At 34.6% G+C, this 25777-nt stretch overlaps 1 protein-coding gene across 1 annotated transcript in view; it reads right to left on the bottom strand.

Moving 5' to 3' along the window:
• LOC107572162 (SH3 and multiple ankyrin repeat domains protein 2-like) overlaps positions 1-25777 on the bottom strand; it is a 104410-nt gene that overhangs the window by 67718 nt on the left and 10915 nt on the right. The window contains exons 2-9 of the mRNA XM_016258574.1: positions 22752-22945; positions 19278-19481; positions 16919-16990; positions 13297-13405; positions 11374-11525; positions 7998-8165; positions 7381-7497; positions 4241-4318 (exon numbers count right to left, since the gene is read on the bottom strand). Coding sequence (XP_016114060.1) covers positions 4241-4318; positions 7381-7497; positions 7998-8165; positions 11374-11525; positions 13297-13405; positions 16919-16990; positions 19278-19481; positions 22752-22937 — 1086 coding nt within the window. The 5' untranslated portion in view covers positions 22938-22945. The remainder of the gene's footprint in view (positions 1-4240; positions 4319-7380; positions 7498-7997; positions 8166-11373; positions 11526-13296; positions 13406-16918; positions 16991-19277; positions 19482-22751; positions 22946-25777) is intronic.

Here is a 25777-nt window from a genome sequence, read left to right as displayed (position 1 = left end):
GTTTTAAAACCCTTGTCCCCCCCCCCCCCCCCTTTACTGATACTTCTGATCAATTTAATGTGTACTAAAAAAATATTAATTTCTTAAACAAAAAATCTTACCCCAACCCTGAATATCTGACCCCAAACTTTTGAACGATTGTGTAAAACAATATAATAGTGCAGCATGAACTTACTGCTTAAAATCTCCTTTTGCATTTTAAGATGAAAAAAGGGTCATACAGGTTTTGAACAACAGGAGGGTGAATAAATGACAGAATTTTCATTTTTTGGTGAGCCACCCTCGCAAAGCTTAATGTATCCTCAAAAGGGCCTTCACAGCAATGAAACAAAAAAAAAGTTCCAAAAGCACGACTACCCATTCAGCAGAGGTTCATTTCTATTTAATGGCTTTAATTTTACCACCCTTTAAAAAGTTAGCTACGCAGTCTATTATAAGATCTATAATTTACACATCAGTCTGGTCACCAAGTCTGGTCGTGAGAACAAACCTGGGTTTTAAATGGTGCACAAAGGCACAGTAACCCATTACGCTTGTGGGTTTTGGAGTAGTGTATTCCTAAGAGTGATAAAACACAGACTTCATTCACATTACACTAAATTAGTTGCTAAGATTTACGTAATGAGCTTGAGAAGAACTGCATTCCTTTTCTAATGAAATATGGTGCCTGGCAGCAGCTTAGAGTTAATGTTAGATTAATTAAATAGAAAAAAATAAAGGAATTTGGAAACAAATAGGTCAAGAAATTTGCTCAACTGATTTGGGTGGTCTGATGTACGAAAGCACAAACTGTTGTGCAAGAACCAGAAGCGTTCAGTTTGCCGTTGACCCGGTATCATCGTAAAGGGGTAACAGTAATACAATTTGCTCAGCACATTTTCGATTTTGCCGGGAAAAAGTCCTGTTTAACCAGGCGGATCGGAGTGTTCCTGCCGAGAGCCTGAAGTTTCATGAGCTGCTTAAATGAGTTGTAATCGAGCGATCGCCGAGGCGTGAAATATGATTTTAGTAGCATGAGATGAATAATACAGCGCATTAAACAACGCATCAGGAGAGCGCTGATATGTACATTACATAAACACTTCACTCCTACGTCAGGTTTGGAGTGAGCAGGGTCAGTTCAAAGCTTTAGAGGTTGTAAACCGAGCAACTCGCACAAAGAGGCCAGCCATGAACACTAAATGTTGTGGCAAGTGTTGCTAATGTTTGACTTGATGCGTTTGACTGTAGAGTCGACTGCAAAACTAATGATCTCAGCTCTATTTGAACGTTTTTGGAGGTTTGCCATTGGATTACTGTTGCGATATGTGCCATCTTGCTAATAAAAGCCACAGTTTTCCTGGAGGCACAAACAACAACATATATTTTAAGGCATACATCCAAACCAAGTATTTTTCCACTCTATTGAACTGAAAACAGAAAAAGGCGTTTAAACTTTAAGCATAAACTAAAAACATGCCAGGCTTTTGCTGGATGGACAGGTCTGTGCCCTGTGAAATCAAATGCAATGTGATAGATGTGGCGAAGAGCAAAAAGGATACGGATATTTCTGTCAAGGAGGATGCATTTCAAAGGGTTAAGCTTCCATTATGTGGGTGGTTTAGTACAGTATTGATGTTGGCGTGTTTGCTATTAAAGGGTTTACTGTACGTGTTATTTTGCTATCAGCATTTGCTTTGAAGCTTTAATAATTCACTTCGTTATGATAGTGATATGAGGGCTGGGGATTATGGGTTTGGATTATGTCATTTTAATAGCAACTGAACTCAAAATAATAAAAAAAATTTAATTAGAAGTGGGTACTTAAAAGATTGAATCTTAAAATATTCCTATTATAATACAGTATATCACAATGTAAAATCAATCATGTAAATGAAATATTATAAGCTCCTGTATCATAATTGTTCCTGTATCCTGGAGCTGTAAGTACATCATTTGTAGTTTGCTTCCCCTGAAAAGTGTAAAGAAAGGTCCGAGATTTTCGTCCCAAATTTCCGCACGTTAAAAATAAATACAACCTCACTCACGTTGTGTCAGTCGCTTTTACACAATGCCTCCGAAAATTTCATCCGACATAAAAAATTCGGATTGGGTTCGATTTTCTGCGTTTTTCGCATCCTTAGCAATCATTTTGAGAGGTGTTTTGACAATTGAAAGCCACCGTACAAGCGAACACCAAAATCCAAAATGGCGTTTGACAAGTTGATCCACTTTGTCTGGCAGCACAAAGCACTGTATAGGTCCTTGCACACTGAGTTCATGGAAATTGGTGGTCTTATTTTTAATATGTGGCTCCAGTATTGCTAGCAAAGCATCAAACTGAGCCGCTGACAACCTGAAGTAAACTTTGAATCACATGGGATAATCCCGCAGCTCCTTAATAAGGAGGTGGAACTCTCCTTCCTCTCTACGCCACCTCCGGATTGGATGGACCCAATATTTCCTCTTTCGTTTTCTTGTTTTAAGAAGAGAGAAGACAACAAAATCATCATCACTGCTTGAAGACTCCATTTTGTATTGTTTGCAAATTTTTTTGCAACAGATTAATTAATATGCGTTGGACTCGGTGTGCAAGGACCTTTACTCTGCATTGTAATCAAAACATTGCTGTTCGTTTAAGGATTCAGACTAACACGGCAACAGTGGTTTAACCATCAGCATGAGTATAGGCCGTGGTTATCTGTTTGGAATGAGTGGGGCAATCCAACCAATTGAAGATATAGTTTTTGGAAACCTGTGTGAAAATAATTGCTAACCTTCGTGAAACACAAGAAAAATTGTGTTAATTGTTCATAAGAAATGTTGCTAAACTAACAAAAGTTCTGCTTAATGCATAAATGTGTAAAATTTAACAGAAATTCTTTATACTCTCTTTCTGCACAAAAATTATTCAATTTTAAATATATTTCTAACAATAAGCATTAATAACTACACTGTAAACCATAATGTTGTCACTAATTAAGCAATCACAATTTATCATTAATTTAACATTACTAAAAATATCATGTTTTGGCATCATAACTCAAAACAGGTATATTTAATTATTTAGTAGGAAAATCTTTCAAGTTAGAAGTCTAAATAAGAACTCAAAATTACAATTTATTTACTGTAAATTATTTAATCTGTCTCCGATTAATCTGATTGGCAGATAATAACACAATGCACAAATGGTAGGCGTTAAGGATAGTTCAAAAGGTAGACGTTAAGGATAGTTCATCCAAAAATGAAAATTCTGAGTTTCTTTCTTCTGTTGAGCACAAAAGAAGATATTATGAAGAATGTTGGCAACCAAACAGCTGACGGTAGCATTGACTTCCATAGTATTTTTTATTTTTTTTTACTATGAAAGTCAATGGCCACTGTCAACTGTTTGTTTACCAACATTCTTCAAAATATCTTCTTTTGTGCTCAACAGAAGAAAGAAACTCAAACAGGTTTGGTTTGGAAGAAATTGAGGGCAAGACGGGCATTTTTTTTTAGGGCATTTTTGGGTAAACTATCCCTTTAAATCTTATACTTTTTTCAAGGCATAAACATGTTCGAGTTTTCAAACTTTGCCGGCTATCAACATAAAAATTACTTCAGTTTTGGCTATAATTCTAATAATACGCACTAATGACTACTGGCACAAATATGACTTCAGTTTTAACTATATTTCTAATAATAATCACTAATGACTAAGTGGCATTGCAGTCACAGCCATTATTGAAGGCCACTGAACAGTAAACGCAACACTCTCATCAGCCCATGGGCACAGACTTGGATCATGTCCATTGCTGTCAGACAAGCTATTGAATGTCACAATCTGACATTTGAGAAAGAAACTCTTTAAGTAAACAAACAAAATATCCAGAGATTTTTAAAGCATTTAAGAAAACAACAAAAACTGATTTGACGTTCATTATTTCCCCTCTCGAAAATCGAACTCCTAATTATCTTAAGATACCAAAATCCATGCAAACAAACATAATAAAATGATTAATTACCCTCACATTCACTCATTGTTCTCTGAGTGCTGTCTTACATAATGCCTGTGCTTTAGTGTGACATTCTGACTAATTAATTAAGAACTCTGAGCATCAGAAAAACAAACACACACACGTTCATTCAGCACTCATGGTTGTGGTAAATTTTTTTAATGCTAACCCAACCAAATAAACTAAAATTCATAAGCAAGTTTATTTGAAAAAATAGTTTTGAGTCATTAAAAAGTGGCCAAGCGAAAAACTCGTTGTTGTACCTGAAAGGGTGTTTGTCCTCTGTAGTTTTTGACGTCTTTGCTGGCTCCTCGAACCAGAAGAACCCTGGCACACTTTTCCTTCAGAAGAAAAGCAGATGATAGAGAAATTAATTCAACGCTATCCAACTCAAGAAAACGTTCTACTATTTGATCCTCGACATTCTAAGAGCAAAATTAGACACGTCACAAGGTATCCCGCCTCACCCAGATCCAAAAGTGACAGACTTCGCCCTCAGCTTTGTGAAGTCCAATTCAAGTGTGATGCTACAGCAAAGTCTACACCCAAAGAGAAAGGAGAGGGGGTCTGCAGCAATGCCTATGTGCATGTGTGACCGTGAATGTGAGAACCAAAAGCAGAAAGACAGAGAGAGAGAGAGTGAGAGAGAGAGAGAGAGAGAGAGAGATCCAGGGCTCTGTAGCTCTCCAGCCCACTATATCCAGCTGGATTCAACAGCCCACCCACGGAATGCCTCTCCACTAAACCGACACACACACACACAATCGCACACATACACACACCTCCATTGCCTTCTCCTCCTACCTTCCTTCTAATACTAGTTTCACAGCTGCTGCCAGCCCTTGTATATGAGACATAATCACATGTGAGGATGCGGCTTCTATTTTCCGCACATGAAAATATCCCTGGCCTGCATTTGGCACCGGTTACAGGTTCCTCGTTGACATGGTGACAGATGGGCGCAATCGGGGTTTAATCGCAAACAATCGAGGCTCGAGAACCTGCCCTTGACTGCGGCGAAACTGACCAACGAAACAAATTAAGCATCTTTCACCAAAGGCTAGCTAAGCGTCAACTTTAATAACAGCTCGTAGTGGCCGATCATTACAGACGTGTGCTTCAAATAACGACCCCATTGGTCGGCTCAGGGTGAACACGGCATCATACGTGACCAGCAGTGAACTCAAGAGCCTCCACAAATCAATAAATGACACTTGTCATCGGCAGAGCCATTTTCACAAATAAACTTTAGTTTCTGCTCATAAGATCATAGGAGGACAATTGCGATTTGTTTCAAGTGTATTTAAAGACATCAGCAATTCAGAATCATAGAAAAGCAATAAAAGAAGACAACATGAATTTCTTGAATTTTGTTTTCATAGTCAATGCCACAATTTATTTATTTGATTAATCCTAGAAATTAATTGATGTCCTAAAAACAGGAATCCTAAAATCCTAAAAAAAACAACAACAAAAAAAACATATTTAAAAATATTTATTCTTTAAAAAAACAAAATGGCATAACATCCCAATTAATATTAATGTTAAAATACATACAAACACATACATATACACACACATACATACATACACACATATTGTGTGTATGTGTATGTGTATGTGTGTGTGTGTGTGTGTGTGTGCGTGTATATATATCTATATATATATATATATATATATAAATTAACCAAAATTAAACAACTAAGTTATTCATTTTTTATTTGATCAGAGAATTAGAACCCTAAAATTCTGTTTGTTTTCAGGTTTGAAAAGATTTATATAAATAATAAATAATAAAAAATTATATAAATATAAGTTGATTATTTATTTTGACAGATTTTATAAAATAAATATATAAATATATACTAAAACTTCCTATTTAAAAATAATTGGATATATACTTAGAAATACAAACTTAAACTTCTTTAAATATATATATAAATATATTATATCTTCTTCTTTTTGGGGGGAAAAATTACAGGCTTTCCAGTTCAATAAATTAGCTCTAGGTGATACCTACAATATATAACTCTATATTTATATTTATTCCATGACAGACTGTGAGTGACAGTTCAATTTTAAAATGAGACTTTAAGATAGTACAACAAATTGAACTCTACATTTATTTCTCACTTTTTCAGATCTCATATATAAGGCCTTACTAGAAGGATACAAAAGAACAATAAAAAAGTGGGATACACTGTGGATGTGGGATCAATATGGCCTACGACACAGCAGGAATATGATGTTATATACGGAGCGACAGTGAATATTGCTAGCACTAGCAGTTCCAGCAGACAATGGCACCCATGCTGTGACCCCGAGCCGACGGAGCAGACTAGATCTCCCACAGAGGAAACATAAGGTGATTATCTGCCTGGCTGCTTAGTGTCGTGAACGTAATGGGCCGTTGTCCATTCATAAACACTGAATACTGGTGCTAATTGTCATGAGTGTTCCAGCTGATTCCAGTTCAGCTCGAGGTTTATCGTGGATAGAATGGGAGACAATGGTGAATAATGACCAGGGTAATTAGTGGCAGTCGATCATTGGCATTTATACAAATGAACATGGCATAATTTCAGCCCCATGAGACAGGGATATATACAGCATATATTTTTAATAAAATATTTATAAATAATATTTTGTATTATGTATTTTATAATAATATTTAACATTAGTAAAACAATTAGTTCTATCATGCATTAAAACATGTTTTGTTTTGTTTTATTTTAAAGAAAGACATTTGGTAACACTTTACTTGAAGGGGTGTGCATAAGACTGACATGACACCTTCATAATCATGACATGACACATGTCATGAATATGAAGGAGGTTTTATGCATGTTTATGACAACTGTCATTATGTGTCATTCGCTCAGTTATGTCATTTTTAATGCGAATATGACATTATTTGACCAAACCCTAATCTAACCCTACCCCTACCCTTACCCCTAACCATAGCCCATAACAAAGACATCTCAAGCAATGTCATCTTTGCATTAAAAATTACATAACTGAGCGAATGACACATAATGACAGTTGTCATAAACATGCATAAAAAACCCTTCATATTCATGACATGTGTCATGTCATGATTATGAAGGTGTCATGTCAGTCTTATGCACACCCCTTCAAATAAAGTGTAACCAGACATTTTTTTACAGTTTAATCCTGAAGATTCTCCCAGAAAGTTTCTCTGCTGCACTCAATCTCAGCTCTCGGGCCCTGGGGCCATTGATTTTTCCCTCGAAACGTTATTGATCCACAAAGAGAAAACAACATTGTTTTTATATTCTCCTATTGACAGTGTATTCTATTGTATGATGCCAATAACCTCTGTTTATTGACTGTTTAAAAGGAGCTGACTTTGGATCATTAAATGCACAGCGTGAGTACATACCTGCTTGTACAGAGCGCAGATATGGAGAGCCGTATTCCCAGATGCATTTTCCACATGCATGTCAGCTCCGTAGAACAAGAGATGCTCCAGGTGCTGAATGTGGCCGTATCGACAAGCCTGACGAACAAAATAGGAACAAGTTTCACACAGCATATCACTTTAGTGAGAAAAATCAGCAAACGGATTTTATAACAGTTTATGCTAAAAGAAAAGCTTTTGTGAGCCTTTCAAAAATTCATGCAGAAGTCTTTTGAAACATAAAAACATTATTAAGCCTTCAGTACGCTGTCATCTCATATTTTTCAAAGGGTCTAAAAGTAAACCATACATGCTGCTTTTCTGTTTTCCCAGTAGAGTGTGATCAAAAACACCACGGAAACAATGTGACTGGCATCCTGCAGTCCACCTGTCACAACACTAGATGTCAGTACGCCGTCACAACAGACGGACTTGATGATGCCTTCAACTAGTTTGATCTCGTCATCTGTTCGTTAATTGAACAAAGCTGCTGTCATATTAAACTGCAGCTCTATTATGCATATATTACCCCACGCTCAACATTTTTAGCCAACAGAAAGGTTTTTCTCTGACTGTCACCATGTGAAAGACAGCGGCACCTGGTGGATCTCGTGCCAGCCGTTCTCATCGTGGCATCCCACGCTGGCATGGGCTCTCAGAAGGACCTCGCAGCAGCTTGGGTCTCCCCCTACAGTCACTGTGTGGTAGAGTGGAGTCAAACCCTGCCGGTCCTTATAGTCTGGAGATGCTCCCAAATCCAACATAGTCTGCAGAGAGAAAAGAGGATTAGGTTTCCTTCAGAGAGGAAAATATGCCAAATATGATATTATGATTATGTTTTAGCAGAGCCTTGTTTTTTGGAAGGGTCTTAAAGGATGAAAGGACTAGTTTTCTGTTGGGACTTTTTCAGCGTTTTTAAAGGGGTGGTTGATTGCGATTTCACTTTTTTAACGTTAGTTAGTGTGTAATGTTGCTGTTTGAGCATAAACAATATCTGCAAAGTTACGAAGCTGAAAGTTCAATGCAAAACAAATTCTGGCGGTTTAATGCCTACAAAAACGGCTGGTAGGGACTTCAACAAGTTACTTCCCAGGTTCGTGACATCACAAACCCAGATAAACCCCGCCCTCGGGAAAATGCAGCAAAGGGGGTGAGGCCATGCTGTGCTGCTTTAGAGAAGAGGAAGAGAAAACTAGAGGTGCACGTAAAAATCTGTTCATGAATCGCGATTCTGTCTTCTAACCATTCTAATGGATTCACAAGTTTCAAAATCAATGTTTAAAAGCAGCGGTTCTTAATACTGTTCCTCGCATCACCTGCTCGGCCTCTCTCTCTCTCTCATTCAGATCATCAGCTCAGTTCTGTTCCATTTATACACTTATTTTCACATAGCTATGAGAAGCGTTATACATGCGGTTGCTGTACTGTATTAAAGCTTTAATCAGGACAAAACCGTATGTTAAAAGCTAACATAAGCAGTAGAATTGACAAATAACAGCATATCTAAAAGTACGAGACAACAACAAACAAAAAACATAGGCCTACCATTAAAAGCCGTGCTTGCACAGGTTCTGCACGATCCTCTTCAATAATATCCTCTGCTTCTCAGTCGGGCTCAAACTGATATAGCTTATTAACGACGACGTTGTTTACAATACAATCGGAGCACATGCCGATGAGGTGAGGGGGGGACGTTTAGACGCGCACTAGAGGCGGTTTAGCCAATTACAACACACTGGGCTAGCTAACCAATCAGAACCCATCGCCTATTTCTGAGGGCGGGGCTTCATAAAAACAGGAAAAGATCAGCCCGTTTCTCAGAGAAGGGACAGAGCCGTGTCGAATAAAGGTAAATTATGTGAAAAATAATGAGTTTTTAAAAAAACAAAGCATTAACACATGTTAGACTGCACCCCATAAACACAATCAAGCCTAGAAAAAAACCAGTGAACCACCCCTTTAATGTTCAAGTGTGATAAGACAAATGAAAAATAAAGGCTTCTTTTTGTTTACACTACTGTTTAAAAGTTTGAGGTTGGTAAACGTTTTAATTGTTTTGAAAGAAAACTCTCATGCTCAACAAGGCTGCATTTATTTTGTAAAAAATACACTAAAAAGTTGTGAAATATTTCTATTTTAATATATTTTAAAATATAATTTATTCCTATGATGGGAAAGCTGAATTTTCAGCATCATTATTCCTGTCTTTAGTGTCATATGATCCTTCAGAAATCATACTAATATGCTGATTTGCTGCTCAATAAACATTCATATTATTAGTATCAATGTTTAAAGTTGTGCTGCTTAATTTTTTTTCTTATGGAAACCAGGATACATTTTCAGAATTATTTAATAAATAGAATGTTCAAAACAACAGCATTTATTATAAATGTGTTTACTGTCGCTGTAGATTAATTGAATGCATCCTTGCTGAACTGCATTGTTTATTTATTTCTAAAATAAAATAAAATAAAATAAAATAAAATAAAATAAAATAAAATAAAATAAAATAAAATAAAATAAAATAAAATAAAATAAAATAAAATAAAATAAAATAAAATAAAATAAAATAAAATAAAATAAAATAAAATAAAATTAAATAAAATTAAATAAAATAAAATAAAATAAAATTAAATAAAATTAAATAAAATAAAATAAAATAAAATTAAATAAAATTAAATAAAATAAAATAAAATAAAATTAAATAAAATTAAATAAAATAAAATAAAATAAAATTAAATAAAATTAAATTAAATCTTACTGACCCCAAAATTTTGAACAGCACTGTATATCAGAAAAAGTGTGAATTGAATTATAATCAATCATTAAACATTCACTTAACATTTTGGATGTCAAACACAACAAATATTATAAAACTTATAAAACTTGTAATGAAAAAATGTGTAATGTAAACATGTATGTAAAACAATACATATATGCATGTAAACGAATCTGCTTGATTTTTTATTTTTTATTATTTTTATTTTTTTTAGATAATGCCTTTGGGAGTTTTTATTCAATTTTACACAGCCAAGCAGTTTCATAAGTACATTTTCGTTTCGTAACTAAATGAACTACAAGTACTTTTTCCTTCTAAAATTACGAAACCCAGCCACTCAGTAATGAAAATAGGAAATCTATGGCTCTAGCACTTCGAAATGACATAAACCAAGATTCTCCATGAAGCCTTCTTAAATAAATGGCCAACAAGCAATATACTGCAAGAGCAACGGTAGACAGGAAATTGTGTTTTACAATATTCAGGGCACAAAACAGTGGTACATCAGCAGTATTATTTCCAATTGTTGTCAAGGGAAGAAAGCAACAATGAAATAATGAAAAAAAAAACTTAATTACTGATTAATTTTAAATAAACAAAACAGAGTGTGCTTTGAATAAAAGTACAATCTGTCAAAGTAATAAATGTACTGTAAACTCAGCTGCATCACTGACACTGTAAGATGTCACTGTACTGCTCTGTGTTAGATCAACAGCAGCTCAGTAATGAAAATAGGAAATCTATGGCTCTAGCACTTCGAAATGACATAAACCAAGATTCTCCATGAAGCCTTCTTAAATAAATGGCCAACAAGCAATATACTGCAAGAGCAACGGTAGACAGGAAATTGTGTTTTACAATATTCAGGGCACAAAACAGTGGTACATCAGCAGTATTATTTCCAATTGTTGTCAAGGGAAGAAAGCAACAATGAAATAATGAAAAAAAAAACTTAATTACTGATTAATTTTAAATAAACAAAACAGAGTGTGCTTTGAATAAAAGTACAATCTGTCAAAGTAATAAATGTACTGTAAACTCTGCATCACTGCATCACTGACACTGTAAGATGTCACTGTACTGCTCTGTGTTAGATCAACAGCAGTCATTCTTACAAAAACAACAAGACAATCAAAGAAGAGGATCACTCTAACACAGCCATAAGCTCATAAGATCAGCATGAGGTCATTTATTACCTTAAGAGCTATCTGGTTCTTTGCCCTGGCTGCTTTGTGCAGGGCAGTCATCCCATCCCGAGAGCGGAAATCTAAATGAGCCCCGCCGTTTTTCAATGTAACTATAATCTCCACCATATTGTCCAGGTGGGCCGCAAGGGTTAGTGGTGTCTCTGCAGACCAGAAGCACAAAAACAAGTTCATTAAAATTTATTAGGTTAATCTCTCTTAATAAACGTAAGACATTAGTCAAGGGATTTGTGTTTTATCAAAACAATAACTAGATTTAAATTAAATGTATAATATTGTACTATATGCGTTACAGTTGTGCTAAACAATAAAAAAAACTAATATATAGATGATATTGTGAGACTGTAATTGCATCTTTATTTGGGACTTTAGACAATGTAAATATAAAGATAAAATTACAAATATAAATACCTTGTAAAAGTTTGGGGTCAGTAATTTTTTTTTCAAAGAAAACAAATGTTTTATTTATTTACTTATTTATTTATTTGAATTTTATTTATATATATATATATAAAATGGCAGAGTATATTTCATAGCTAGCATTTTATGTTTTTTAAATTATACAAATAATATTTTCTCACAGCTTGACTGAAAATGACACAAAATATTCTGTTGACAAGTAGTATTGAGCTTGATTTTTCTTCACACATCACATCTCATGAATCAAACATGCTCTTCACTGATACTGTTGTTTCCTTGGAAAAACATTGTTCTAAATTTCCACACATGTTCTTTTATGGATCAGCATAGTTTTAAATATGTAATAATTCCTATTTGTATGATGGATTTTCATAGTTTAAGTTTGAAAGTCTGGGTCAAGGACCAGGGATAACCAATCAAATCTGTACACAAACAGAAAAATATGTTTAAAAAAATATATAATTTTCCAAGACAGTTTCAATGTGGCCTTTTATATAACAAACAAATGAATATGTTTTAATAAAAAGTCAACCCAAGGGATATGCAACCAAAAATATATATATATATTTATATATTTTTTTTTTTTATGAATAAATTTGACTTATTCAGCAAGGATGTATTAAATAGGCCAAAAGTGATAGTAAAGACATTTATACTGTTACAAATGTTTTCTGTCAAACAAATGTTCTTTTGAACTTTCTCTTCATCAAAGAATCTTGAAAAAATATGGTTTTCACAAAAATATTAAGTAGCACAACTGTTTTTAACATTAATAATAAGAAGAAATGTTTCTTAAGCATCAAATCAGCATCTTAGAATGATTTCTGAAGGATCATGTGACACTTAAGACAGGAATAATGTGTGCTGAAAATTCAGCTTTGCAATCACAGGAATAAATTACATTTGAAAATATATTCAAATAGAAAACTGTTATTTTTCACAATATTATTGCTTTTACTTTGATCAAATAAATGCCGTTTTGGTGAACATAAGAGACTTCTTTCAAAAACATTAGGAATCTTACTTAACCCCAAATTTTTTAATAATAGTGTATATAAATATAATAAAATATAAACCTACATAATAAACCATATTGTTCTTTTGCAGCATAATATATCGATTATACAGATTAGAATATATAGAATATAGATATATAGTTAGAGTATACTTTTAGTATTGTACAGATTTATAATCTCTGCCATCATATCCATTAACTGACAAAAAATTTTTTAATTATCGCTAACAGTATTGGTGTATTCCAAAGAATACATGCAATTCAACACAGGATATGGCCATGAGATTAAATCAGTGAGTAAATATGTTAAATATAAACTGCTTAAATACAATGTAATGGTCCGACTACACCATATTGATTAAAAAGGAAACAATATAATGATGCAGTAAAGTAATCAGTCTGGAACTGTAGCTGGGCAACAAAGCCCGAATAGTCATTTATGTGCAATTTTGGAGTTTATCTAATATGGCATCCCATACCACCAGTTTCAGGGTCATGATAGTTGGGGTCCAACCCTCTTTCCAACATTTTGGAGACTTTGTCCACCTGATGATGCTGAATATACTCCATAAATGTCCTCAGGTTGACCTAAAAGTAGGTTTGAGAGAGAACAAGAGTGCAGGTGAGGTTAAACAAGAAACACTGACAGCTAATGATTGAGGCGGAAGTTAAGATACAGGAGCGAGTGATGGCAATGAATGGTTGGCAAGAGTGTGAAGGCACACAGCAGTGAACACACACAAACCGTGAACACACACCCGGAGCAGTGGGCAGCCATTTATGCTGCGGCGCCCGGGGAGCAGTTGGGGGTTCAGTCCCTTGCTCAAGGGCACCTCAGTCGTGGTATTGAAGGTGGGAGAGAGCGCTGTACATTCACTCCCCCCACCTACAATCCCTACTGGTACGAGACTCGAACCCACAACCTTTTGGGTTATGAGTCCGACTCTCTAACCATTAGGCCACGACTTCCCCAGTTATATTTAGGATTGATTTTAAAGTACTTTTACTCGTTTATAAGGACCTAGGACCTAAATACATTGCAGATATGCTCACTGAATATAAACCTAACAGACCACTCAGATCATTAGGATCGAGTCAGTTAGAAATACCAAGGGTTCACACAAAACTAGGGGAGTCTGCATTTAGTTATTATGCCGCCTGCAGTTGGAATCAGCTTCCAGAAGAGATCAGATGTGCTAAAACATTAGTCACATTTAAATGCAGACTCAAAACTCATCTGTTTAGCTGTGCATTTACTGAATGAGCACTGTGCAATGTCCGAACTGATTGCACTGTATTTTATGTATAATCATGTTCTATTCTTAACTGTTTTAAATTCATTTTAAACCACTTAAATCAATTTTGAAATCATTTTCAAAGTTTTAAATTCCTTGTTTTATTGTTGTGATTATTTGTTTTATAATTTTTTCATTTCTTTTATGTAAAGCACTTTGAATTACCTTTGTGTATGAAATGTGCTATATAAATAAACTTGCCTTGCCTTACTTTTTAAATGTATATACCTGCATGTTTTTGTTGCATATATATCTGTTCTAGATTCAATTAATTGAGAGAGAGAAAGAGAGAGAGAGAGAGAGAGAGGCAGCACAGCTGATTTGGCAAGGCAAAGAGTTAGAGACCACTTGGCAAGCTACGGCATGCTACGAACACACGTCAACTCTTACGCACAACACAGTACACGCACAAAGACCTCCAACACAATAGAGTAAGTGCCATATTCGCACAAAACATTGGAGTTTGCATTATTTAACTTCTGGATCCCATCCTACCAACACTAGCTTTCAATAATTCACACCTCAATGCTTGCTAACAACTTTAAACCCATTAGGCTAACTACAATGTAGAGATGTCACCTAGTGCAATGACAACATTTATCCTCTTACACTGTAAAAAGTACTTTGTGGGTGTTAGCTTACAAAAGTCACCTAAAACTTGTTTATTCATTCAGAAATATTATAATAAATACGATAACCTGAAAATGTTAGCGATTAAAGTTTGAGCGGTTAGCATAGTTAGCATGGTTAGCCTCTGCTGGGAGATGCCTTAACTACACTTTTTTATGGTGAAAAAAGCATTCTCCATTGATAGTCATTTGAAAGTAGCCATATATTCTGATCAAATACATTTTCTGCAACATATAAATTGCAAATATTTCATAAAATCACTTAGAAACAAATATTTTTCTGTCAGCTACCTTTGTCATCATAGCTCAGGACAGTTGCTAATAAATGGCTTGTCCATGTTCTTGTGCTGTCATTTGCCAGGTAACGTTGTCATGATGTTATTTTCATGCAGTTTCAGAATGAGTCACAATATATTTACTGGCTCCCAAAATAAAAATAAATAAATAAATAATAATAATAATAATAATAATAACCGGGACTAATGGTGCGTTCATGGTAAGTTTGCATTGACGAGTTGAGAAGCCATAATTATGACATCAGGTGATTTCAGATCACTTTGGTGACCTTTTCTACAAAAACATTAATAAGTCAAGTCAAGTCACCTTTATTTATATAGCGCTTTTAACAATACAGATTGTGTCAAAGCAACTGAACAGCATTAATTAGGAAAATAGTGTCAATAATGCAAAATGACAATAGTAAACACTCATTTTTCAGTTAAAGACAGTTCATCATTGAATTCAGTGATGTCAACATCCAGCTCAGTTTAAATAATATCTTTGCAATTATGTCAACGATAACGCTGGAAATGAAGTGTCCCCAAAAATAATTAATAAAAAAATACAGACTCTACTTCTACAAAATGCTAAATAATTCATGTTTATTCAATTTATGAAGGCACTATCTAACTGAATCGTTATATCTGAATCGTTATAAATTTGTCATACTTGTACAATAATACTGCATTTTGTACATGCGACTTAGCTAGTTTTATTGTAAATGAAAAGTAATTTCATACACTTCAACAAACCGGCGATCTATTGCAAACACTTCATCCATTGCATTCGCCATGTTTTCTCACTGACACACCCGAAACATTCTGGCCTCAAAGAAAATCCACATAATTGTGGTGGCGTTCATGTGCGTTAAACTTTTAAATGCACTCTTTCCAAAATAAGCAAAGATGGCAGAATTTATTTATGCACCAGCCGAGCAACTACCATTGAGTTCAATTGAGTTCAAACAGCCGGCTTTCTTCAGTTATTAAAGTTCTCCTTGGGTTACGCCAATAAACATTATTTTTAAGAGTCTGATCAGGTAGAAATATCTCTTTAAGGTAACAACTACACCTTTTAATTTTTTATAATGCAGTCAGATTTTAAAAGCAAACCCCTCTAAGCGTTTGCTTCCATTGAATGTATAATGCACTGACATTCGGTATGATCTGAGGTGAATATCTGCTCCTCTGAAACAAGGACGTACACAAAGCTGTTCCTACGTCACCCTTTACAAACCCTGCCGGCTTACGGAGCTGTAATATAATAACTTATTAAGGGAGCTTGAAAGCTCAGAGCAATGAGAGGGAGAGTTTTAAATGCTGAGGGAAGCAGTGTGGGGACGGGAGATAAATAGGCTGAGCAATAAAGAGCACAGGACATATAGTGCTGGAAGAAGCCGGCAATTAAAACTTGGTCCGGAGCTTCGGGGCTGCTTTTGGGGGAGAAGCGTGGAATAACCTCCTCCGGTGATTGCAAAAACGTTCATGACCACAGAGGAAAACCTGGCCGAAACACTAAAACGTCAACATCAATGACCATCTCGACCCGAAAATCCTGCTAAGTCCAAATGTATGCAAATGCTCCGGTCTGCTGCATTATTTAGCAGCAGACTCTAAAATGAATGTTGTACGGTAGATATTCAATCTTAGCAACAGAAAACTAGATTTTCAAACATTTCTTGCCTGTTTTAACAGCCGTATCCCAAGACGCCCTCTCCTGCTTGCAATTAAGCAAATAGCTTCTATTTGATATGTATGTAAAAGACTCAGTTATCATAACGGAACTTAAGTTAATCACCACCTGCGCATCAAAAATAGACACATTTTGACAAATATACATAGTAGGCTAATCTACATATGTCAAAGCAACACTTTTACCAAAAAATAAAAAAATCTTACCTGTGTGTGGAGTTTTTCAATTTGCTTTTCGTTGACGTTTGGCTGCTGGTACACTCTGCTCTTATAGCGAAACTGCAAAATCAAATCAGAGAGAAAAATGCAGTCTGTTTATATGCTCGATTGGTTTTAATTTAGAAATTAATAAGTATTCTATGGATGCCCATTTCCACCATTGAGGGGGGGAAAAAAAAGAAAAGTTAATTGCGACTTTTTATCTCACAATTCTGACTTTTTTTCCTCATAATTGCGTGATACAAACTCGCAATTCTGACTTTTTTCTCAGAATTGTGTGATATAAACTCGCAATTGTGCGTTAAAAAGTCATAATTGTAAGATATAAACTCGCAATTCGGAGAAATAAAGTCAGAACTGCGAAATATAAACTCACAATTCGCAATTGCGAGTTATAAAGATATAAACTCGCAATTCTGAGAACATATTAGTCCCCCCACCCCTTCAAAATTGTACTTTAACTCACAATTGCATTATAAAGTCAGAATTCTGACAATACAAGTAAGAAATATAAACTCGCAATTGTGAGAAAAAAAGTCAGAATTGCAAGTTTTTAACTCGCAATTGTGACTTTATATCTCGCAATTCTGATTTTATAACTCGCAATTGTGAGTTTATATCACGCAATTCTGAGAAAAAAATTCAGAATTGTGAGATAAAAAGTCGCAATAGCCTTTTTTTACATTTTTTATTCAGTGGCGGAAACGGGCATCCATAGTATTCAGTCTAACAAATTAAACATTTTGACGTAAAATACACTTACAATAATCTAGAGATAATACAGTTTTAACTAAAAAGTACCATGGTGAAAAAAAAAATATTAAAAATATCATAGTACCTTAATAAGACAATTATTTAGGACCCTATTTTATATCAGATCACTAAAGTATTATGGTACCAGCACGTTTTTTGTAATCAAGAGGGCATACAAATAATTTATAGAATTTTAAGCTCAAACAAATGATAAAATAAAAATATGTTTCATTATACTCCATTTGCAGCTCTTTTTGGCTGGTCTCTGCCTTGATAGAGATATGATTATATCAGGCCTTGGGGCTTGAATAAACATACAAGAGAACTACAAAAGGTTCCAGTTACACCAGCCTGACATCAGCCTTTTCAGAGAGAGAGCTGAGAATGCTCCTGTACAGAAAGCACATCTTAAAAAAGGATGCCAGCCTCATATCCCTGCATTGGTAGCAATTTATAGCAGTTCTCATCACTGTCAAAACTATTTTGTCATTGGGATCATCCTTGACATAAATAATAAATATGAATGGATATTTTTTTTTTTATTACTTATATTAATTATTGTTCATGTTGAATACAACAAACAAATAACTATTTGAGTTTTTTTAATTATAAAACAAATAAATAAAATTTTATAAAAACAACAATAACTGCTGTGTTTACAGCAATGCACTGAGAAATGATTAATGAAGAAATCTTAAATAAGGACTCCAACTTTACATTGCTGTATTGGTAGCAGTTTATAGCAGTTATCATCACGGTCAAAAACCATTTAGTCATTTTCCTTGACATAAAAAATAATTATAAATGGGCATTTTTACTCTTAAATAAATTATTTGGATAATTATTGTTAATGTTGACTACAACAAAAAACTATTCAGATTTTTTTTCTTTAATTGTAAAAATTAATAAATAATATGAAATTTAAAAAAACAACAATAATAAAATCTGTTTACGGTAATGCATTACAATGGAAGTCTATGTAAGCATATTACACTCCCAATACATTAATTTAGCTAATTATTAATGATTGTTGATGATGATTACCAATTCTAATGATCTATTAACTGTTAAAAAAAAAATATTTTGAAAAACTAAAAAGAATATGCATGGTCATTTCTTCTCAAAATAAAATTATTCCGATTTTTTATATTAATTATTGGTCAATCAATTTTGGTTAGTTTCTTAATTTAAATAAAAAAACATGAATGAATGAATGAATGAATGAATAGCAATAAAACAATGATAAAAGTTGTTTTTATACTAATGCACTGTCAATGGATGTCTAGGGGGCAAGTATAAAAGCATAAATATGAAACTCACATATTTGGCAAAGCACTTCAACTGATTGTTTCATACTAAAATGTGTGCAATTTGAGCTTTAAAGTTCAGTGATGGCACTGCTGTTCTAGGCAGATTAACTTCTAGTTCAGCGTCTACCAGCATAATTCCTGTGGATGTTTGTGAAAGTGCTTTGCAGATAGTGATGTCCCATGTCCCTTTCTGGTATCCTTGCACGTATTGTGTCAAAGTTACATCATGGATCGAGCTTAAGTTGACTCCGCAACATTCAAGCAACAAACTAGTGACGCGTTACCTCAAGGGTTGGAACGCCTTTATTGGTGGATAGCGGATAGTCTCTCAGGGGCCGTTCTTCCTCCAGGAAACCACTCTCCCTCCCGTCCACCGCTGGCTGGAAGAGCCCGAAGTTGAGCACATCCCTCAGACTCTGTGTGAGTGTACACAGGATCTGCTGCTTAGCAACCCATACTGTGGCATCAGGACTGAACCTCATGGATTTCTGGCAAAGCCACAGAGAGAGAGAGGAGACAGAGACAGAGAAACGCTCTATCAGGCCATAGCAGGTGTACAGATTAACTAGGGGAAAACATTTGTGAGCTAAAATGTTCAAAAGGGAGAAAACAACAGGAGAAAACAAATAATGTGTTATGACGTTATTTGGTGTTGGTTGACTAACAGAATGACATTATATGATTAAGATAAAATTTAAATGGTTATATCATAAATTTTTTTAGCATTTTTGTGGGTCCCTGAGGTCATTATTTAATTTCTCGTGAACATTTCAACCCTTTTTGGACCTTACAAATGAACCAGTAATAAGTGTTTAGGTGCAGTCACATTATTGAAATGTCAGCGGGCAGAAAAGATTGATTGTCTATTGTGAATAGTGTAGCGATGTATGAAACAGCTCACATAGAAGTCACTTTCAAACTAAGTAGTTTTCGATTGATTAACTTGAACCCTTGTTGCAAAATTTGGAGGAGGAATCTTTCACCCACAAACTAAAGTCCCCATTGCATGGATTCCTATTGAAATTACTTGAGTTTGCCCTTAGAACAGCTGTAAAAGTGACTGTACACTGTAAAAAAAAATCTGTGACATTTACGGTAAAATACCGGCAGCTGTGGTTGCCAGAACTTCACCGTAAAAAAATATGCAACATTTTAGGTTTTACAGACTTAACTTAAATTCACAATAAAATACAGTATTTCATTAACTGATGTAATGTTAATAAACCAACATATTGAAGTACTAATATTTGTTTTGAACCATTGTAAAGCACTGATAACCACCAAAACTGGTGGTGATGAGAAAGTCACGTGATGGACCAAAGCTAATCACAAACAGCTTTTCGACGAGCTGAGGAGGGCAATACTTATATATAGAAGGTGCACAGTGTCATTCACGCAAACACTAAACCCCATCATGGTGACACACATGATACTGAAATAATGCAATAAACATTCATTTAACAACATTAGATGTAAGATTAAACCCTAATGTACACAACTGATAAGAAAAAACTAAGAAGAAACATGTTATTTCAACAAAAAAACCCCATCAAATATTAAGTATCATGCAGGGAATTCTGAGAGTGACAGTTTGTCACTGTAAATCATACAATTACGTTTTCTTTTTCACTTCCAAAAACTGTATTTTAACAGTATTTTACTGTAAAATTACATTAAATGCAATTACATTTATTCACCAAATATTGTATGGAAACTTACTGTTAACCAGTTAATAGATTTTTACTGTAGCATTTTTACAGTATTTTACTGTTAAAATCACAATCCGTTTTTACAGTGTACCATAAAGTAAAAGTACTCACCATCAGGCCATCCAAGATGTAGATGAGTTTATTTCTTCATCAGAACAGATTTGGAGAAATTTGGCATTACATCACTTGCTCACAAATGGATCTTCTGCAGTGAATGGGTGCCGTCTGAATGAGAGTCCAAACAGCAGATAAAAACATCACAATAATTCGCAAGTAATCCACACTCAACTCGAATCCATTAATTAACATCTTATGAAGTGAAAAGTTGCATGTTTGTAAGAAACAAATCCATCATTTTTAACTTCAAACCACTGCTTCATGCTAAAAAATACAAGGCCTCTATCTATAATATGGCTTTCACCAGTGAAACGGTCATCTTGTCTGAGTCAGGGGAGAAATATGTACAGATCAAGCACAATTTATAAGTGAAAACAGTCCAAAACAATTCTAATCAAATATGATTATGATGTGAGAGGACAACAGCGGGTGCACTTTTACTAGAGAAAGAGCCATTGTGGATTATGGACTCTATTTTGGCCCGAAGTGATGGTTTAAAGTTAAATGCTCTAATGATGGATTTGTTTCCTACAAACATTCAGCCTTTCGCTTTACAAGATTTTAATGAATGGACTAGAGTCGTGTAGATTAGTTGTGGATTATTGTGATGTTTCTATCAGCTGTTTGGTCTCTCATTCTGACGGCACCCATTCACTGGATCCATTGGTGGGCAAGTGATGTAAATGCTAAATTTCTCCAAATCTGTTCTGATGAAAAAACAAACTCATCTCAGATAATTTACTTTAATAGTTCAATAAACTCATTACATTTTTAGCAATTTTTAATAGTTGGGTGAACTGTTCCTTTAACTGTACTTTAAAGGCACATAAAATTAAGTTTTGTGTCTTTTAGCCCATATGGAGGCTTTGAAATCATTTATATATGCTGCTGGTATTGTAAACTCCTAAATACTGACAAAATTCCCTTTCAGCAGATATAGGCATTCAAAATGTACACTCTTTCACTTCAGGTAAAACAAACTATAAATATTAAAGACTCAACCTGCACTGCACAGATTTCTGTCCAATCAAATGCTCTCCCAGAATGTCCTTCCCACTAATGCAATCTGCAGATAACTAGCATATTTAGCATATATTGACTAAATTGAGGTGCCTTTCGATACGTCCCACCTGAATGTCTTGTTTCTTGGAATACAATAAAGAATACTCTTATCAGAATAACAGCATCTTGTTCATTTTGTGTTTAGAGCTAATAAAATCTATCCTACCTCCTCCTTATTCCCTCACTGTGACGGTATTGTTGACAAGTAAATGCAGAATATGGAAAGCTAAGATAATTGTAACGCTCAATAAATGTGACACTGGCAATAACTTGCACAATATACTAACCATAACCACATCAGCTATGTGCAAACACAATTCAATCCTCTGCTTCCTCCCAAAATAACAGTTTCAGTAATGACAGACAGATATTTTTAAAGATCCTGTTTTGAGAGAGAGAGCAATAAAAATTCCTTGGTGATTTTCGGTTTTAATTTTATTTACAAATAAATCAAATTCTATATAATTTTTGGTCTGATTTGGTTTCAATTTTATCTGGCTTGCTTGAGTGTTACTGCAAAGGAAAAACCAATAAAACTATTACCTTCACATATTGAAAACACCTGTGTTAAATGACTCTACATGATATTGCTTTTCTGAACTTTCTTCATTTAAAACATGACAATGTAATTTTCTACTTTACGTGCATGAAATAGGTCAAAAATACTTGTTGCCTATCCCACTTGCATACGTTCCATTTTTTAGTCCACTAAAACCCAAACAGCTCTCCAGAGAAGGCTGAAACTGTAAGAGGGAAGCAATTTACTGTAATAATATAATTTAGAAAGATCCACATGGCCCAACAGCCTGGGGTGAAACACGAGAGAGAGAGAGAGAGAGTGTGTGTGTGTGTGTGTGTGTGTGAACGCACAGACTGCTGCAGGTCAGGGATGACCACACAGATGAGCATTGTGTCTCGCAGGCTGTCATCCAGTCGGGCGCTGGTAGGTCGATCCAGCCTGGGAGGCTCATCTCGGGAGCTATCTGATTCCGAACTGACCGAGTCCGAGAAACTCTGAGCCATTTCCTCCTCGCTAGACATGGGGCTCCGCGGCATGATCAACACTGCAGAAAGAGAGCAAATTTGAGAATAAATTCAATGGCATACACAATGCCTAAATTAAAAACTAAAGCAAACTAAATTAAATTAAACAAAAATAAAATGAAGTATTAACCAAAATATTAACAATATTAAGTAAATTCTCAATATGGTGGAAAATAAAATAAAATTAATAAGATATTATTTGCCTGTATTTCAAAGCAACACTGCAATGTAACAAAACAATGTAACCTTGTAAAGGTGAAATGCAGATAAAAACAATAATTTATAATGTAAAGATTAACATGAACTGTAAGCTGCAGCACATAAATTAATACAATTCTAATGGCCAAAATACATTTAAAAACTGCATTGCCACTAACTGTCTTTATAAAACGGCATTGAAAATAAAATAAAGTACCAACTTTAGAATTATTAACTGTAATATAAATTGGAATATATATACAGGGCTTGACATTAACTTTTTTGCTCACCAGCCACTGTGGCTAGTGGTTTTCCAAATTTATTAGCCACTCAGCATTTTCACTGGCCACAATTTTGTTGTGAAATTACGTTTTATACGACTTAATATTGCATACAAAAATGTATTTAAATTGATTTCCAGGTCATTTTTGGCCTATTTAAAGGGCATTTTCCCTGACTGTATTAAATGCATGCATCATCTTTCATATCAAATTCTTACATTTTATTAATAATTTCACTAAATATAATAAGACAATATAGGTCTGTTACCAATCAAATGAAATCAGTATCTACAAAACTGATCTTTCCACTGCAGAAGAAACAGAAGTGACTGGAGTGGCATTCAGATGCATTTACACAGATAGTTCAATGTAGTTGAAATGTAGCATGAATGCATTTACACTGTAAATGAGAACGTATGAGAACGTTTTGGGAACGTCATATTAACTTTTGGGAGCATTTTGTCGAGATAATCATATGGCGATGAAGACATCCTGGAATCGCCGCGCGGCTGCCGCCTTCTCTCTTAGTTGGAGTGTTTTGTGCGGTCTCGGGGAAGACATTGCCATAGTTACAAACAACAAGGTCACATTTGATTTTACTAAAAATAAACAAAACATAACAGAAATGCACTATATGTGTTAGTTGCTATTCATCTACTCTTCCCTGTGGATAACCTCTGACCTACTTTCTGTACGATCTGAATTTCTGCGTATTGAATTTCGAATTTGATGTACCGAATTTCTTCTTCATCTTGAAAACTTGAAGCTGTGTTTTTAAAAACGGGATATTTGCAGTCTAACAACTCAGAACAAAAAAATCAGCTGTTTGAAAATACATGTCTATTAAAAAAAACTTTCAAAGATAAGCTACTATGAAAGTAAACCGCCAGTAGGTGGCAGCAAGTGACTGTCTTAATTAATGAGTCATTGAAGCGTGCCTGTCTTTATGAATGGAACACTGAATTGACTCAAATGATTCAAAATTCAAAAACGCGAATCATTCAGTAACGAAACACCGCTGTGTTGCTCAGAAATGCACGACTGTTTCTGCTGTGATCTTTGTTTGGAACTATTTTCATTAACCAAATCGAGCAAAAACAGTCAACGTGCTGACAATATATCCTTTCAAAAATTCAAATTCAAATATTGAACTAAAATGTATATTAACTACTCATTTTAATTCTTGTATAATAGCTATGTCAAATTTGCAATCGTGGTTTTCAGGGAAAACTTCACTCTCTTGGTCGAGTCATGTTGCTTAGCTAGGCTGTATGTTATAAATATAAAACCTAAGTTTCATTTTTATGTCTCTTCTGTGTGCAGTTGTGTTGATTTGTTTTAATTTCTCCAGACAGGCTGCGTGAGCCTCAGCTGGCGTGACCTTGTTGTTATGGTTGACTATCCATTATCAATTGCCAAACGCAGAAATTTCGGTGCTTCCCTAATTAGATGTTTTAAGCAGATTAGTTGTCTGGGGCAAGTAAAATTCTCTTTTTTCACTGGTCCCTTAAGGTCGAGCTCTGTTACTGTATATTAAATTCAACCCGCCAAAGTGGTTAGTAGGAGTGACCGTGTTACCCGCCACTGCTGAAATCCACCCGCAAAAGCAAACTAATTTTAACTCTCAAGTATAGCCGAAATCACAGCACCGCTATTGTCTTTATCTTATGTGTATTTGATCTTATCAGATCATTATCTCGATTATCAGGATTTTTGTGCAGATTAACGTCTTGGAAGGGAGAGCTGGTTACGTAGTCTTAATGGGTCGTGTTTCAGTCACTATTTCATATTCATTCGGTTGTCTGACAACAGAAACAGTAAAATATATCAATGAAAACTGTTTTATTGAGAATTTAGAATTTACAAAATACAGTATGTGGGCATAGAGAGGCAAACAAATGTAATAATAAATAATAAATGTGCATTTTGCATGTTCAGAAAAAGTGAGCTGCCCTGTCCTGCAAATAATGTAAACAGGCTTGTGTAAGTAAATTGCTCAGTGAAAAGAAAGAGAAGTAATGGGAACCTGGTATTTCTATGTTCTTTTTTCCATGTGTCTAGTAGACAAGAAAAAGTTATTTGAAAAACATCTATGACCTCTGAAACATTACTAGTCTTCATGCTCTATGTTGAGTATGGTCTCACTAATAATAAACATACATTTGCATAAAGCATCCATATTTGCCCATGCCCATGTTGATTGTTGAATGTTTAAAAACTTGAAAAGTATTAATTTAAGGTACATTTTGAACAGATAAAATGTGCGATTAATCACGAGTTAACTCGTGACAATCATGTGATTAATCGCGATTAAATATTTTAATTGATTGTCAGCCCTAATATATATATACTGTATATACAGTATATATATAT

Source organism: Sinocyclocheilus grahami, unplaced genomic scaffold (genome assembly GCF_001515645.1).
Source record: "Sinocyclocheilus grahami isolate Dianchi unplaced genomic scaffold, SAMN03320097.WGS_v1.1 scaffold30.1, whole genome shotgun sequence".
NCBI lineage: Eukaryota > Metazoa > Chordata > Actinopteri > Cypriniformes > Cyprinidae > Sinocyclocheilus > Sinocyclocheilus grahami.
This window is presented reverse-complemented; position numbering and strand designations above follow the sequence as displayed.